At 49.0% G+C, this 14,894-nt stretch overlaps 2 protein-coding genes across 2 annotated transcripts in view; one reads left to right on the top strand and one right to left on the bottom strand.

The window, feature by feature from the left end:
• Positions 1 to 6,500, top strand: part of ZNRF3 (zinc and ring finger 3) — a 158,222-nt gene extending 151,722 nt beyond the window's left edge. Inside the window, 2 exon segments of the mRNA XM_043558025.1 lie at positions 1 to 1,609; positions 3,001 to 6,500. Of these exon segments, the coding sequence (XP_043413960.1) occupies positions 1 to 1,609; positions 3,001 to 3,041 (1,650 nt within the window). The 3' untranslated portion in view covers positions 3,042 to 6,500.
• Positions 6,501 to 7,044: 544 nt separating this feature from the next.
• On the bottom strand, positions 7,045 to 9,108 carry CD3H22orf31 (chromosome D3 C22orf31 homolog). Its single transcript, XM_043559171.1, has 3 exons — positions 9,046 to 9,108; positions 8,444 to 8,890; positions 7,045 to 7,551 (listed from the first exon to the last, which is right to left on the bottom strand). Exons 1-3 carry the CDS (start codon positions 9,106 to 9,108, stop codon positions 7,114 to 7,116), a joined length of 948 nt encoding a protein of 315 aa, XP_043415106.1. The 3' UTR covers positions 7,045 to 7,113.
• Positions 9,109 to 14,894: the final 5,786 nt, after the last annotated feature.

Below are 14,894 nucleotides of genomic sequence, written 5' to 3'. Positions count from 1 at the left end.
GGAAACCCCGTCACGCTGCTGACTGTGGACCGGCACGGGGAGCAGAGCCTCTATTCCCCACAGACCCCCACCTACATCCGCGGCTACCCGCCCCTGCACCTGGACCACACCCTGGCCCCTCACCGCTGCGGCCTGGAGCACCGGGCCTACTCACCAGCTCACCCCTTCCGCAGGCCCAAGTTCAGCGGCCGCAGCTTCTCCAAGGCAGCTTGCTTCTCCCAGTATGAGACCATGTACCAACACTACTACTTCCAGGGCCTCAGCTACCCAGAGCAGGAGGGCCAGGCTCCCCCGGGCCTCTCTCCCAGGGGCCCGACCCGCGCCTTCCCCCCAAGCGGGGGCGGCGGTGGCGGCGGCCTGCTGTTCCCCACCGTGGTGCACATGGCCCCGCCCTCCCACCTGGAGAGCGGCAGCACGTCCAGCTTCAGCTGCTACCACGGCCACCGCTCAGTGTGCAGCGGCTACCTGGCTGACTGCCCGGGCAGCGACAGCAGCAGCAGCAGCAGCAGCTCCGGCCAGTGCCACTGCTCCTCCAGCGACTCTGTGGTGGACTGCACCGAGGTCAGCAACCAGGGCGTGTACGGGAGCTGCTCGACCTTCCGCAGCTCCCTCAGCAGCGACTATGACCCCTTCATCTACCGCAGCCGGAGCCCCTGTCGCACCAGCGACGTGGGGGGTTCCGGTGGCTCAGGCCGGGGGCCTGTCGTGTGCCTTGAGGGCTCCCCGCCTCCAGAGGAGCTCCCGGCAGCCCATGGTCAAGGTGCGGGGCGGGGAGAGCCTTGGCCCGGCCCTGCCTCTCCCTCGGGGGACCAGCTGTCCACCTGTAGCCTGGAGATGAACTACAGCAGCAACTCCTCCCTGGAGCACAGGGGGCCCGCCAGCTCTACCTCAGAAGTGGGGCTCGAGCCTTCTCCCGGGGCTGCCCCGGATCTCAGGAGGACCTGGAAGGGGGGCCGCGAGGGGCTGTCGTGTGCCTGCTGCTGCGAGCCCCAGCCCGCCACGCTGGAGCCCAGTGCAGGAGTGGCCGGGGGCAGCACGCTGTTCCTGGGTCTCCCGCCCTGTGAGGCCTGTGGCCCCACAGGTGGGGAGTCACAGCCGGGAAGCTCCCAGGGCCTGTACGGTCTTCACCCAGACCATTTGGCCAGGACAGATGGGGTGAAATATGAGGGCCTGCCCTGCTGCTTCTATGAAGAGAAGCAGGTGGCCCATGGTGGCGGAGGGGGCAGCGGCTGCTACACTGAGGACTGCTCCGTGAGCGTGCAGTACACGCTCGCCCAGGAGGCCCCTCCCAGCTGCCACCCAGGGGCCCGGGACCTGAGCCAGCGCATCCCCATCATTCCGGAGGATGTGGACTGTGACTTAGGCCTGCCCTCAGACTGCCAAGGGACCCGTGGCCTCAGCCCCTGGGGTGGGACCCTGGGCCCGGATGCCCTGCGGCCCCACAGAAGCCTGGGAGCAGCCCAGGAAGAAGAGCCGGTTCTCTGCTGCCAGGCCAGGGCACCGCTCTCGCCCGGCTGCCCTCTGGAGGGTGCAGAGGCCACCAGGGCCAGCTTCCCCGGTACCCCCCAGGACACTCAGGAGTCCAGCGCCACAGCCACTGAGGCTGCAGGTGAGAATAGGAGAGGACAGGAGGCCAGAGTCGGGGTCCTCTTTCTCCAGGTTGTTTTCTAAGCGACTTCCTTCGTGCCCTTGACTTTAAAAACACCATCTGCACCTGATGACTTCCAGGTGTTATTTCCACCCCAACCCTTGCTCTGCGTTCCAGACCCATTAGGCCTTCTTCCCTAACCCTCCCAAGCATCCCACCCTGTCATGTCCACTGCAGCGGTCCCAAATGCCTCCCTCTGCATGCCCTGCCCCACTTCTCCCCTGCTCCCCACCCAATGCTCAGGCTGAAAGCCTGGCACTGGCCCTGAGCCCACCCCACTGTCCACACTCCAGTGTCCTGGGCTTCTCAGCCTGTCTGCAAGGACCACGTGGGCTTGTGTTTTGCCTCTGTCCAGAAAATCAAATTCCCAGAAAAATGCAGAATCCAAGTCCAGAATTTTCATTCAGCTCAGCAGACCTCATCAAATTGCTCTAGAGTACCCAAACGTCTTGTGTCCCTAATAAACAGTCTGGCACCTTTGAGTAATACTGCAACACGACAGGACAGGTTCCACTTCCAAAGTGTATCCCTAATTTATCTCTTCTGCAGCCCGCACCTGCCATCTCTGGCAGGCCCGTTTCCTCTCCCCACGGTCAAGGCAGTGGCCTCCTGACTGGTCTCCTGCTGGTCTTGCCTTCTGTTCTGCATGGGAACCACAGTGGTGTTTTTTTAAAATATATGTCTTTACACCGGAAAACCCTTCAGTACCTCGTCACTACCTTTAAATTAAAAAAATGTAAACTCCTCACCCCATTCTGTCTGATCTGCCCCCTGCCCACCCCTCTGACCACCTCCTGCTTCACTCACCACCTGGCTACTCAAGCCTTCTGTGGCCTCTGTCTGTTGCCCCAGCCAGCCAAGTTCATCCCAGCCTCCAAACTTGTCTGCTGCTTCTCCAGATCTCAGCTGGAATCACATCCTCAGCCTCCTCCAAGGTCACTCTCACACCCTCTGCTCACTTCCCAGGCCATCACAGTCTGAGGTTACTTGGTTCTGAGGTCTGTAAGCTTCCAGGAGGGGGTCTTCTCCACTCTTCCCAGTGCCTGCAACAGTGCTGAATGTGGTGTTTTCATGCTACCTAATGACTTCCAGAAGTCTCTGCACCTCCAGATGAGGGAGACTGTCTAGGAGGCACCTGTGCCCCCAACAGCATGAGGAGCTCTCAGCAAAGGAGCTCTGTTTCGGCCCTTTGCTGTATAACACGGCCTGTCTGGTGTTGGGAGCTGTCCCTTCCTGAGAACCTGTCACACGCTGGCACGGGCACCCAAGTCCCTTGCCTGGTCCCTGTGTTGTGCCCAGGGCCTCCAGTGCCTGTTCTGTCCTCTGATGATTTCTCTCTCTCTCTGTCCCAGGACAGAGATCTCGCCCAGCAGACGGCGGCACGGGAGCCTGAGCTCAGAAGGAATTCTGGAAATGGGGACTATATGGAGACTCCAAGCTCGTGACTTCCTTCAGGAAAGAAAAAAAAAAAGAAAAAAAAAAGATTTTTTTTAGCTTTGACAAACACACAAAAGTGGTAATAAAGAGAGCCCTCCTTCTCAACCCAAAATGTGAGCCACCTGTGGCAAACCGCCCCCATCCCCACCCCCCATTAACAAACCAACAGACAAAATTCTCTGAGTCTTTTGCCTCTTTTGATAACATGGTATTCTGTTTTGTAAAGTGTGTGTGCTTGGGGTTCTGAGGTGTGTGGGATTGAGTTCTCTGCTTTGTTTTTTTTAAGATATTATATGTAAATGTAAAGTTATTTAAATATATATTTTAAAGAACCCTAACCACCAACTTTTGCTGAAAAAAAAAAAATCACTGCTGCATTAATTGAACCACATCATGTGTAGATACTGTTGTCTCCCCGGAGGGGGCTCAGGCCTTTGAAAAGCTCAGGGCTACACCTGCCTTAGAAAATGAACCAGAAACTTGAAGTAAAGCTAGTTGATATGGGTACAGACTCTGAGGAACAATGCAATGCTGCCTCTTTCTTTCTTGTGGCAAATCCCAACGTGCAAAGTTTCGGGTCTTCTCAGAAGCCATGCCTCTCCGGCCCACACCTTTAGGCAGCTGATGGAAACAGCTAGGAACAGGGCGGAAGGTCTGCAGCACTGAGGAGCTGGGACAAGCCATTGCTACACAAAGCCCCAGGGTGACAGGGACAATTCAGCCCAGTGTCCTAAGTCTGTCCCTTTGGGTCAGCATCTTAGGTAAAAGGACAGAGTTCACAATCCTGAACTTGGGCTTCCTGCTACTGGCTGCAGAAATGGTTCGAAGGGGTGTGTGGGGACAAACACCCGGGAGGAATGTAGTTTTGCGGCCTTGGTGTCTAGGGAGCAGAGAATGTCCCGGAGAAGGGACAGAGGGCGCTGGAGCGTGCCTGCGGGGGGTGCACAGCCAGCATCCTTGGGCTGCCTTCCTGGGGATCCCACGGGGTCAGCACCGAGCTCCGTTTGAATGATACGTTTCCCATCCCATTTCCCTCTGGAAGCTCGCTTCAGGGGTCTTTCAGCCCATTGCCTTACGGCTGAAATTGCTCATCTCACCTGCAAATGTCTACTATCCTTTCTACCTAATGCACTATTATGTATTGATTCTCCAGGAGACAGAGAAGGAGACTATCAGATAGTTTAGACCCAAAGGGTAGGTCTTTGTATATTTTTCCAGCCTTTTGCTGTTCTTGTTTTTAAGAGGAAGGGAGAGTTTTAAAACCCAAATTTTTTAAAGATGTTTCCACTTTTAAAAGGGAGAATCTATTTAAAGCTATTTCAGATCAGGGATTGTCATCCTTTTTGTCCAATCAATGTACTTCTTGTTCTTAAGAAAGGTTTTTTTAGAAGAAACTAATCACATTAGCCCTTGTGTTCACTAACTCCTCTGGTCACTTTGATTCATTTGTCATCTGAAATGCTCATTTGCAGAATAGGAACCTCACAGCCTAGGGTGCCCCCCCACCCCCCCACCCCCCCCACCCCCCCTCCCCCCCTGCCACCGCCGCCCTCCTAGTGGGTAAATAGAGACCACCCTGGGTTGCCATCATCGGTAATGTAAGGCTCAGGGGAAATCAGCCCAAAGTCCAGATGAGAATGTTTTGACTGAGAGTCTCACTGTATCCCAAGCCTTTTTGCTTTTTTTTTTTTTTTTTTTTTAACTCAGCCTGTGATGAGGACATTTACCTACTTGTAGCCAGATTTTGACAGAAATTCCAACATCAACTGATGGAGCCATTTGCCATTTAGGAACTCACCATGGTGAGATGTGTCTTCCAGTCCCTGAGGTACAGTCCCTTGGGGGCTGCTCCCCCCACCCCGGGCTGATGCCCAGCACACCTGTTGGCGAGGGTGTGGGAAGCGCCTAAGCTGTTGACATGTGATCCGGGCCGCCTTTATTTCTCGGGCCAGGAGTAGCAGCTGCTGGGGACAACAGCTTGCATTACGTGGTTTTAGGGGAAGGATGGGGACATGGCTTCTAACATGGGTTGCAAAAACCAGCTTCTCATTGTTGAGATTTTCTTGTTGTTTGTGGTTTTGTTTTTTGTTTTGTTTTTAATGCCTTTGAGTGCATACTCTTTGAAACCATAGCCCCAAAGTGGCTTTCTTTAGCCCTGCTTGGAAAACTACTCCTCAACAGCCTTAAGCAATAAATAGATGAGTAGATAATGTGGCTTCAACGGGGCTTATTAACATAAATGTGTCTGATTTTCATTTGAAAGGGCAATGATTACAGATGGCAAAAAGAAACATTTAATTGTTATAGTTTACAGGGTGGTAGAAACAGGAAAATGAAATGTTAAAACTTTAAGTATCAGCCATTGTCTTAAATTTGTGTTGGCCCACCAGACAAGGAGGTCACCAGAATGTAGTAACCCAACTATATTGCCTAGGCATTCAAATGAAAAGGAATGTCTTCTTCAAAGTTATAAGACTCCAATAATAATGACAAGTACCTTTGTCGGTGGCCTCTCAGTAGTGTGCTGGGGTCATATAGCCTTGGAAACTGGGAGCATCATATTTTCCATTGAGAACCGCCCCCCTCCCCCAAGCCGAAGTCCCCTGGCCCAGCCCTGGGTATGGGACAGACAGACATGTAAACTGAAGAGTGTTGGAACCAGTTAAAAATGGTCTTCTGATCAACAAGGTACCTCTTTGTGATAGGACACAGCCTCAATATGCTGGCTCTGACTCAGTCTCTCCCGCCTCTGTTGAACCCAAGCCATTTTATAAAGCCCAATCTGCTGTCCCACCGCTCAGACCCTCCTCCCTTACGTGCTGCTAGTTTCTACTCAAAGCTCATGCATGACTAATGCTTTTTAAATGAGGTCTAAAAAATAATTACTAATCAAGAGTATTATTTTTTAAACAGACCTTTTTCTATTCTTTATATAAACTCTATTGTGTTGGTCTAACAAGACACTATTTTAAAAAAAAAATTTTTTTTACCTTCTCCCATAGCACTTAAAAGATATTTTGTAAAGACTTTGCTGTAAAGATTTTGTAATAAAATGGTCTAAGGGCTCCTTCTCCAACATTACCATTTTTTTAAATGTTTTAAAGGCTAGAAAACAACTTATGTATATTCTGTATATGTATAGCAGCACATTTCATTTATGGAAATATGTTCTCAGAATATTTATTTACTAATATATTTATCTTAAGCCATGTCTTATGTGGAGAGTGTGACATTGTTGGCATAATCATTGAAAATGACTAACATGAGGCCCTGTAAATACATGATAATTGCACACAGATTTTACATATTTGCCGACCAAAAATGATTTAAAACAAGTTGTAGTCTTCTATGGTTTTGTAACAAATTGTACAAATGACTGTAAAAAAAAAAATACAATTTTATCAAGTACGTGTTACATGTTGTCATTGCTCTATTTGGGTAAAGGCCTACAGATTCCACCAAGAAGAGGTTTACATGAAGCAGGGCCTTTAACTTCAACTTGTTCACGTGAGCACCTGTGTGATTTCCTTTCCTGTTACCATAGAGTTCAGGTTGTTGGGCGCTAGGGTGATGGTGTCATGAGAGAGCATCTGATGGAGAGAGCATCTGATGGAGAGGGTGTGGGATTATGTCCTTGAGGTAATGGTAGTTTTTCTGCTCAGCGCTGTGTGGAGGGGTGAGGGGAACAGTAGTCCCCTTTTTAAAATAAGGAAGATGGGCTGGATACAAACTGTTGACTTCCTCTGCCTGGCCTTTTCTTACCTGGAGGACCGAGAGACCCCTCAAACCCCTATTAAGGAAAGGGGGCTTGTAGGGAAGAGATGGCAAGCATTTAGCCGTCGAGATGACCTCATCATGAGAGTGGAGAGGGGCTGTCAGTATGAAATGAATCTCATACCCATTTGTCTTGTGTCCCAGGGAGGGAGTTACTAATTTGTAAAGCACTCTGAGATTATGTGGAAGGTGCAAAGTGGTGTTTATTTTTCAGACATCTAGCAGAGAATATCCTAAGCCCGTGAGCTCCAGTTCTATTTCTCTCTCTTTAACTTGGGCCATTTCTTGGGCACAGGCTCCTCATGGACCTCCAGCTGCCTCCTGCCAGGCACTGGGTCCTGAGCACCTCCAGGACTGGCGGCCTGGCTGTACAGAGCCTCCCAGAGCTTTTGTTTGATGGCCTTGCCCAGCTCCAAGCTGTACCTCTTGGGGGTCCCTGAAGGATTCCATAGCATCGGCTCAACCACAGAGTGGTACAGAGCCCTGTAACCCTCTGTGGAGAGGCCGTGGATGGTCAGCTTGTCCTCGGACAACTGCTGTCTCTGTCTGGTTTCAGGAAGCAACGCTTGGCCCTTCCAGGCCGCTGTCCCAATGTTCCGGGGTAATGCTTGGGTGGCAGCCACATGTTCGGCATATCTCTTCTCAAGATCTTGGCGGTCTGTTACTTTTTTCTCCTTTGAACTTTCTTTACTCTAGCCAGGAAGAAAGCAGAGAAGTCAAAGCTAAAACTTGAGAAGGGAGCTCAGAATAATTATCTGGGATTTGTGTCCCAGAGTCTTGGTTACAGCCACAACCAACATTTGTCTAGCGTGTTCCAGTTTACTGAATTCCTTCATGTATGCCACTGCATAACCCTGTAAGGTCAGCAGGGGACGGTTTGACAGGCAAGGAAATCGGAATTGGTTTGCCCAAGGCCACACAGTTAGAAGGTTAATAACCATCGTGTCATCTATTGAATGCCATGCAGGATGTTAAGCATTTACCCTTTGCACTCTATTAGCTTAATCGTGAAACCCTATGGGGGAAGGGCCATTATTCCCCATTTTATAGATGACGAAGACAGAGGCAGAGAGAGGCTAAGCCCACGGTTCTCCTCAATTATAGTTAGAGCTGGAATCTGAAGCCAGACAGCTTAACTCCAGGGTGCAGTCTGAGCTCTGCTGGCCCCGTGGAGTGATGGACCTCTTGGGAGGCCAGGTTCTCCAGGTGGAAGTTCACAGCAAGATCTGCAGCTCACCTCTTGGTGTTCGGTGTGTGTGCGTAAGGGCGCTACCCGTATCCGGGCTTTTCCCACCCTTGTTTTCCCTTTGCATCAAGATCCTTCTGCCCGTGCTTATGAAAGCCGCTTCATCCTCCCATAGAACCAGGCAGGGTGTAAACAGCATGAGCCCAGATCTGGTACTCTCTCCACTATAGCATGCTGCTGCCCACATCCCCACCCTCCACCACCGCCCCCCACAGCCCTGTCTTTAACTTTAGGATTTTCCTTCACTCTATATAAATCACTTAAGCATTAAATGTTCCCTAGCTTACGTTTTCCTGTCCCCACTCCGTCCCATTTCCTCCACCACAGCCACCATGTACCTTGTTGACGCCTCCTGCAGACCTCCTGAGCCTCGGTGAGCCTGAGTACTGCCCCACTGGCCGTTTGCCCTTGGAACTGATGGAGTTTCTTATCCCGCACCGATGCATGGCTTTTGTTGCTGAATTGTCCTTGGGTTTTAATCCCTTCGGGGGCTTTTCTTCAAACTTGAGTGGTCCTGGGCAACACTTATTCTTAAGTTGTCGCCTGAGCACCAGCTTAATCAGGGAGAAAGAACTGGCAATTAACGGATTCTTTACAACTTCCCAAGAAGAGGTGCTACCTGGTGCTGGGGTCCTGATGTTCTGCTTTGCACACATTCTGGCCGTCCAGATGTTGGTGAGAGCCGGTGAGTCCACATAGCAGTCCTGAAGCCTGGTGTTCAGTAGGATGGACTGACGGAGCCCATAGGTGGGGATGCTGGAGTCTCGTCTCACGTAGATTGGATGCTAGAATTACAAAGGGAGAAAAAGGAATTACAAAAAGACCAGTTCCCAAGCAGAGACTAGAAGGTCCACTTTGGCAAAGTATGAACATCTTTTTACACATCATTCCTTCTACACAGCTCTTAGAAATCTTTCTATCCATCTGGTCTCCTGCTCACCAAAGCTTTTTGTACCAAGTACAGAAACAAGGTCACGATGATATTCAGGCTCTCAGAGAACATAGCAATGCTTGTTCTGGAAGCTGGAAGTGGAGGTTTGGGAAGCACTTACAAGGAATCAGAGACAATTCCTGTCTACTGGAAAGCTTAGGGAACCGTGGCAGGAAAGGAATGGAAATGAGATCACTCAACACTCCTCTAGGAACTGCAGTCACCCCTCCACCATGCCGCAACACAGAAAGAACAGCAGGTAAAGTTCTGCCAAACCCTAAATATAATTCTTAACCAGCCCACCATGGGCCAAGAAAGGCTGCTCAAGAAATACTGGGTTCCATAAAGGCAAAAGCACAAGGTAAATGATGCTGACCTCCATTTCCTGGGACCAGCCAAGAACAAGAGAACAATTTGGATAGATTAGAAGCACACATCTAAAGAGACCTGGCCTTCTAAGATACGTCATCGGTAAAAAAAATAAAATCACCTTACCATTGTTTCGGTTGCCTTAAATTTTATTTTATCTAGCTTAGTAGGGGGAAGAAATATGTATTTCCTTTTCCCTTTTTCTCTTTTGCTTTTTTTGGTGGTTGTTTTGCTTTGTTTTGTTTTAATATTTCTAGTCACCTTTCTCTGCCTCAGTCATATATGAGCAATTTGCAGCTTGTTTGGATTTTGGCTCACACGCAGGCAGTTTTGAACCATTGTCCCTAGTATTTGTGATGTCACTTTGGTTTGTGATGTGGATCTGGGTGGGTGTTACATCATCAGATTTTATAGTTAAATTAGGCTGGAAGGAGTTCTATTTTGTTGTGCTTGCAGCCTCAGGAACTTGTGAAGCTCTCATTCCCCCCACCCCCCGCCCCTCCCAGAAGGGCTTGGGTGAATTAGTAAGATCCTAACGTTCTTAAGAAGCATGCTTTGCACGCAACTTAGTCAAATACACAGACCATATTTGTGGATCCAGGTAGGGAGATAGATCCTTACATGTGCAAAAGTGGCCTTCTCCATGCACATAAAGAAGGTACTGTTACATTCTCCAAAGAGCTGCCAAGGTTAGGGACCAGAAATGAAAGAACACGTTCCTGCAACCCTGGGCACCTCTCCCTACATTTCTCTCCCCGGGAGACTACACGGTTTCTGGAATGTGGTTTTATTTTACATCCCATGGCAAATTCAGTAATTAGAGCTGTTAGCGGTGTCAAGGGCTTGAAACAGAAACAAAGACACCTCTTCCTGGTAACTGTTGGGCAATGCCTCGCTCCTTATCAGGTGCTCGTCCCACTGGTGATTTTGAGTTTTTATACACCAAATGCCAAAGGAGGCTCCCTCCTGAGGGGGAGGAGAGAAATGATGGAAAAACAGAGTATGCGTCTGGCAGGAGCTCCTGGAATCGCATGTGTTGCCTGTTTCATTTTTCTGAGTGTTGTCCCTGGAGTGAATCAAAGTCTGCAGGCAGACCGCACCACAGGCCGTGGTGGAACCACCTCCAGGCCAAAGGCATCTGGACCCACAGACGCTTGGGAGGACAATGGGGCCCATTCAGTGGTGAGCCCTGGCCTCACCTCCCGAGAGGTAGGTCAGTTTTAGAGCAGGGTGTTGGCAAGGGTTTGTCTTTGGGAAGCATTTGTGAATGGCTGGAGACTGGGCAGGCAAGCATCCTTTCAAAGCCGGTGAATCCCGGCTCTTGGGCTACTGTCTGCCGTTGCTCTGCATGGCAGGGACAGAAGGGAAATGTTGGGCAATAAAGGAATTCTAAGAGTAGCTCTTCTGTTTCTCTGCTCTTCTTCCCCGTCTTGAGGTTGGCCTTCCCACACCTCCTCTTTCCGGATACTCATCTGTTATATTTATTTTCCTAGGCCTCTGCTCAATGGCCAAGTGACAGTGCTCTGACTCTGAGGAGCGTGCTGAATCTCCTTCTGCTGGCATAGAGCTGTTCACATGGACAGCAGCTGATACACACTCCAACTCCCATCAAATTCTGCCTCCTCTGCCTTCAGCGGAACTCACTTCCGTTGGCTCTTCCCCAGTAGGTAACCTCCAGGCTCCTTAGAACTAACCGAGGGTGATGCGGCCTGAGCTATTTCTCCTATGTCAGTAAGCTTTGTATTTATTGAATGCTTGCCACAGGTCGGGCACTGTTCTAGGCACTTCACAAGCATGATCTCACGAAATGCTACCAACAATCTTATGAGTTTGGGCACTGTGGCCATCCCTACTTTACAGATGAAGAAACTGAGGCACGAGCTGCTCAAGATCCATGCCCCAGATCCCAATGCTAGTAACCAATGAAGGCCGGACTCAACCAAGGTCTACACCATCCTTGCTCTTAACCACTCATAGCTATCACTGTGATGCTTTGCCTCTCATCTGGTCAGCCCATCCACATACTACCCCTGGGCCCAGTTCAAGTCCTGCCTGTGACATGAGACCTTCTCTGGCCTCAGGAGTTGGTCTGCCCAAGTTGACATCCCAGATCCATCTCTCAATGGGCAAGTGAATTCACATCTCTGAACCTTACCTTCCTCATCTGTGAAATGGGGATAGTAATAGTGCCTACCCCAGGATCACTGTGAGGATGAAATGGGACAAAGTGTGTGAAGCACTTGGTATGGCTCCTTGCACATAGGAAGCACTCATTAAATAATGTTCTCATTAATATTATTATTGGGGCCCATTCACTCACCTGACCCTTTCCTGAGCCCCTGTTGCTCATTGTCTGAGTGACATAACCCAACATTTGATATGAACTTCATCTCGAGTCCTTCATGAGGCCAAGCAACGAGCCTTTAGAAGTGGGGAATGATTCTGATCCGACTTGGGCATCATGACATTTCTTTTCCCAAGATTCACCTTTGCTAAACATTTGTCAGATTCTTGGGGCGCCTAGGTGGCTCAGTCGGTTAAGTGTCTTACTCTTAAATTTTTTTTTTAATGTTTATTTATTTTTGAGAGAGAGACAGAGTGCGAGCAGGGGAGGGGGAGAGAGAGAGGGAGACAGAATCCAAAGCAGGCTCCAGCTGCCAGCACAGATGGCAGGGCTTGCCGATGTGGGGCTCGAACCTAAGAACCACAAGATCATGACCTGAGCCCAACTGGGACGTTCAACTGACTGAGCCACGTAGGCACCCCAAGTGTCTGACTCTTGATTTCAGCTCAGGTCATGATCTCATGGTTCGTGGGCTCGAGTCTCGTGGCTGAATCTGCCACTGACAGGGTGGAGCCTGCCTGGGATTTTCTCTCCCCTTCTCTCTCTGCCCTTCCCTGCTCACGTTTTCTCTCTCTCTCTCTCTCTCTCTCTCAAAATAAATAAATAAACATTAAAAAAATTTTTTTTGGTCAGATTCCTCGGCCTCACAGGAGTGGTGTTGTTACAGGAGCCACATTTCCCTCCGGTTGTGGGAGTCGTCCAGAATATCTCATGCTTCGTTAGATGGCAAGGAAAGTGGTTACCTGAGGATAAACTAAGGAAAGTGACAAGTCTTTCACCGGGATTGTTCCACTGAAGGCTGTGTTCAGAATTATAAAGTCAAAATGGAAAGACTCTATTTGGTCCAGGGTCCTGAAACTACGGCAAGAGTTTCCATCGTTGGTGCCAACACTTGGTCCAGAAAACCTGGAGTTGAGGCAGTAGGGCTTCCATGTTGCTGAAAGTCCTGTTCCTCAGTTTGATTCTCCAGTGAACCCTTTTATTCTGCTGAGCCCAGTCTAAATAGCCTTTATTTTCCACCAATCATTTGGAACTGTACTTTCTGACATATCTAAAACCACCACCCCTATTTGGAAACACATCTGCCCTTCTTTGATGCTTGGCCAAGCTCTCTTCACTGTATGTTTAGCTCCCGTAATCTTTTTTCTTTCTTTTTTCCTTGACTACTACCTTTCTTCTCTTTGATTTCTCTTCATTCCTATTCTCCTTCTGGAGGGTCAGTTAATAAAGAGGAGATTGAGCCAATTCATAATTACTGTCGCCTTCCCCCTTCATCCCCCATCCCCAAATTCTAGTGGAATTTAGGTTTTTTTCATTTCCTCAGAAGATGTTTTTCTTTTAACACCCAAGCAGTAAACTTCCACACCCATATGGGAACATATCGGAGGTTCGTGATGTAGAAGGTTTAGGAAAGAAGGGAAAAACTTTGGATGAGAGAATTTGAAAAGATTCCTGAACCATGATGCAAACCCTGAGGAACAGTGATTTAAACCACATGTGCTGAATGTGCACCTATCATGGGCCAAGTATGTGAAATAAGGGTGCCCTGCCCACCCTGCCACCCCTTCCCACCGGACTCAGTTCTCAGATGTGGCCACCTGGATGCCACACAGACACCTCTAATTCACTATTTTCAAAACCAAATTATTTCATTTCCCTAGCCCCATCAGAGCAAGTAAAACCACGACTTCTCTAGAATTTCCCATCGCTAGGTTTCCAACGCAGAAACCTGAGACAGGATCAGTAACAGTATGGTGCTGAGCCGAGCCGGAGACTAAAGATCCTGTTTTTGTTTAAAAGTTTGACATTTTGGGGCATCTGGGTGGTTCAGTTGGTTGAGCATCTGACTCGATTTTGGCTCAGGTCATGATCTCATGGTTCTGGGGGTTCGAGCCCTGCACTGAGCTCTGCACTGACAGCACAGAGCCTGCTTCAGATTCTTTCTCTTCCTCTGTCTCTGCCCCTCCCCTGTTCTCTCTCTCTTAAAATAAATAAACTTTAAAATAAAATAGAATTTTTATATTTTGTTCATCATGACTTTTGGGGCAATCATATTTTTAAAGATATTGCATTGAAATAATGTTTATGAAATGTTTTTTTAAATTTTTTTAAATGTTTATTTATTTTTGAGACAGAGAGAGACAGAGCATGAATGGGGGAGGGTCAGAGAGAGGGAGACACAGAATCTGAAACAGGCTCCAGGCTCTGAGCTGTCAGCACAGAGCCCAACGCGGGGCTCGAACTCACAGACCGCGAGATCATGACCTGAGCTGAAGTTGGCCGCTTAACCGACTGAGCCACCCAGGCGCCCCAATGAAATGTTTTTTAATATATTTTATAATTTATTAAATAATATTTATTTATCTTGATTACTGAGTTTCTTGGCCTCCGTCAAGATTTTGTGCCTGAGGTGAACACCTGACTTGCCTCACCGTAATTCTGACCCTGGACCATTCAGTATTTGTTGCCAGAACCCCATAAGGACAAGTAGGCAATTCACCAAGGTGATTAGGAATGTAGTCCTGGTGTCTTACTGTCTGGGTTCAAAGCCCAGCTCCACTACTATGTGACCTTTGGACAAGACATTCAACCTCTCTGAGGAGGTTGGTAAGGGTGCCTCTCTCATAGGGCTACTGGGGGCATTCTGTGAATTGTGACAGCAAGCACTGTACCTTGCCTAGAGTTTAGCAAAGTGCTCAGTAAAAGTTTGCTATTGTTGTTATTAGTGTCGGGCTCCTTATCCAGTGCTCTCTCCACAACATGATGTCTTTTGAGCAGAAATCATCCCAACTAGAGTTTCAAAGATACCAGGGTCACCTAAACGCCACCAGCTGAGCCCTCCCAACTTCTTGGCAAATCCTGTTGCCCTCAGAGGAACTGAAGGGCTTGACTGCAGAGCACAAGCAGGCAAACAGACAGACAGCAACATTTTCCTGGAGGCCCAGGGGCTACAGTCAATGTCCTCACTCTTTCCATGAAATAAATCCGCTAAGTGACTGAGGCATGTGAAGCATTGAAATGCATATCTCAGGCTGCTTCTTGCCAGGGTCCAGGACCACGTAACTGAGCAAAAGACCTTGAGCTGTTAATTGCCCTGACCTAGACCCAGTAGGCTATATTTTTAGCCTCTGTACACTGTTTCCAT

The sequence above is a fragment of the Prionailurus bengalensis genome, chromosome D3 (assembly GCF_016509475.1).
Source record: "Prionailurus bengalensis isolate Pbe53 chromosome D3, Fcat_Pben_1.1_paternal_pri, whole genome shotgun sequence".
NCBI classification, from domain to species: Eukaryota; Metazoa; Chordata; class Mammalia; order Carnivora; family Felidae; genus Prionailurus; species Prionailurus bengalensis.
This window is presented reverse-complemented; position numbering and strand designations above follow the sequence as displayed.

Bases quoted from the DNA above. Each gene is read 5' to 3' on its own strand.
- CD3H22orf31 (XM_043559171.1), bottom strand. From the start codon at position 9,108: ATGTTCTCTGAGAGCCTGAATATCATCGTGACCTTGTTTCTGTACTTG. The intron at 8,891-9,045 runs GTGAGCAGGAGA...TTGTAATTCTAG, and splicing joins ACTTGGTACAAAAAGCTTTG to CATCCAATCTACGTGAGACG. The intron at 7,552-8,443 runs GTACATGGTGGC...CTTCCTGGCTAG, and splicing joins CTGCAGGAGGCGTCAACAAG to AGTAAAGAAAGTTCAAAGGA.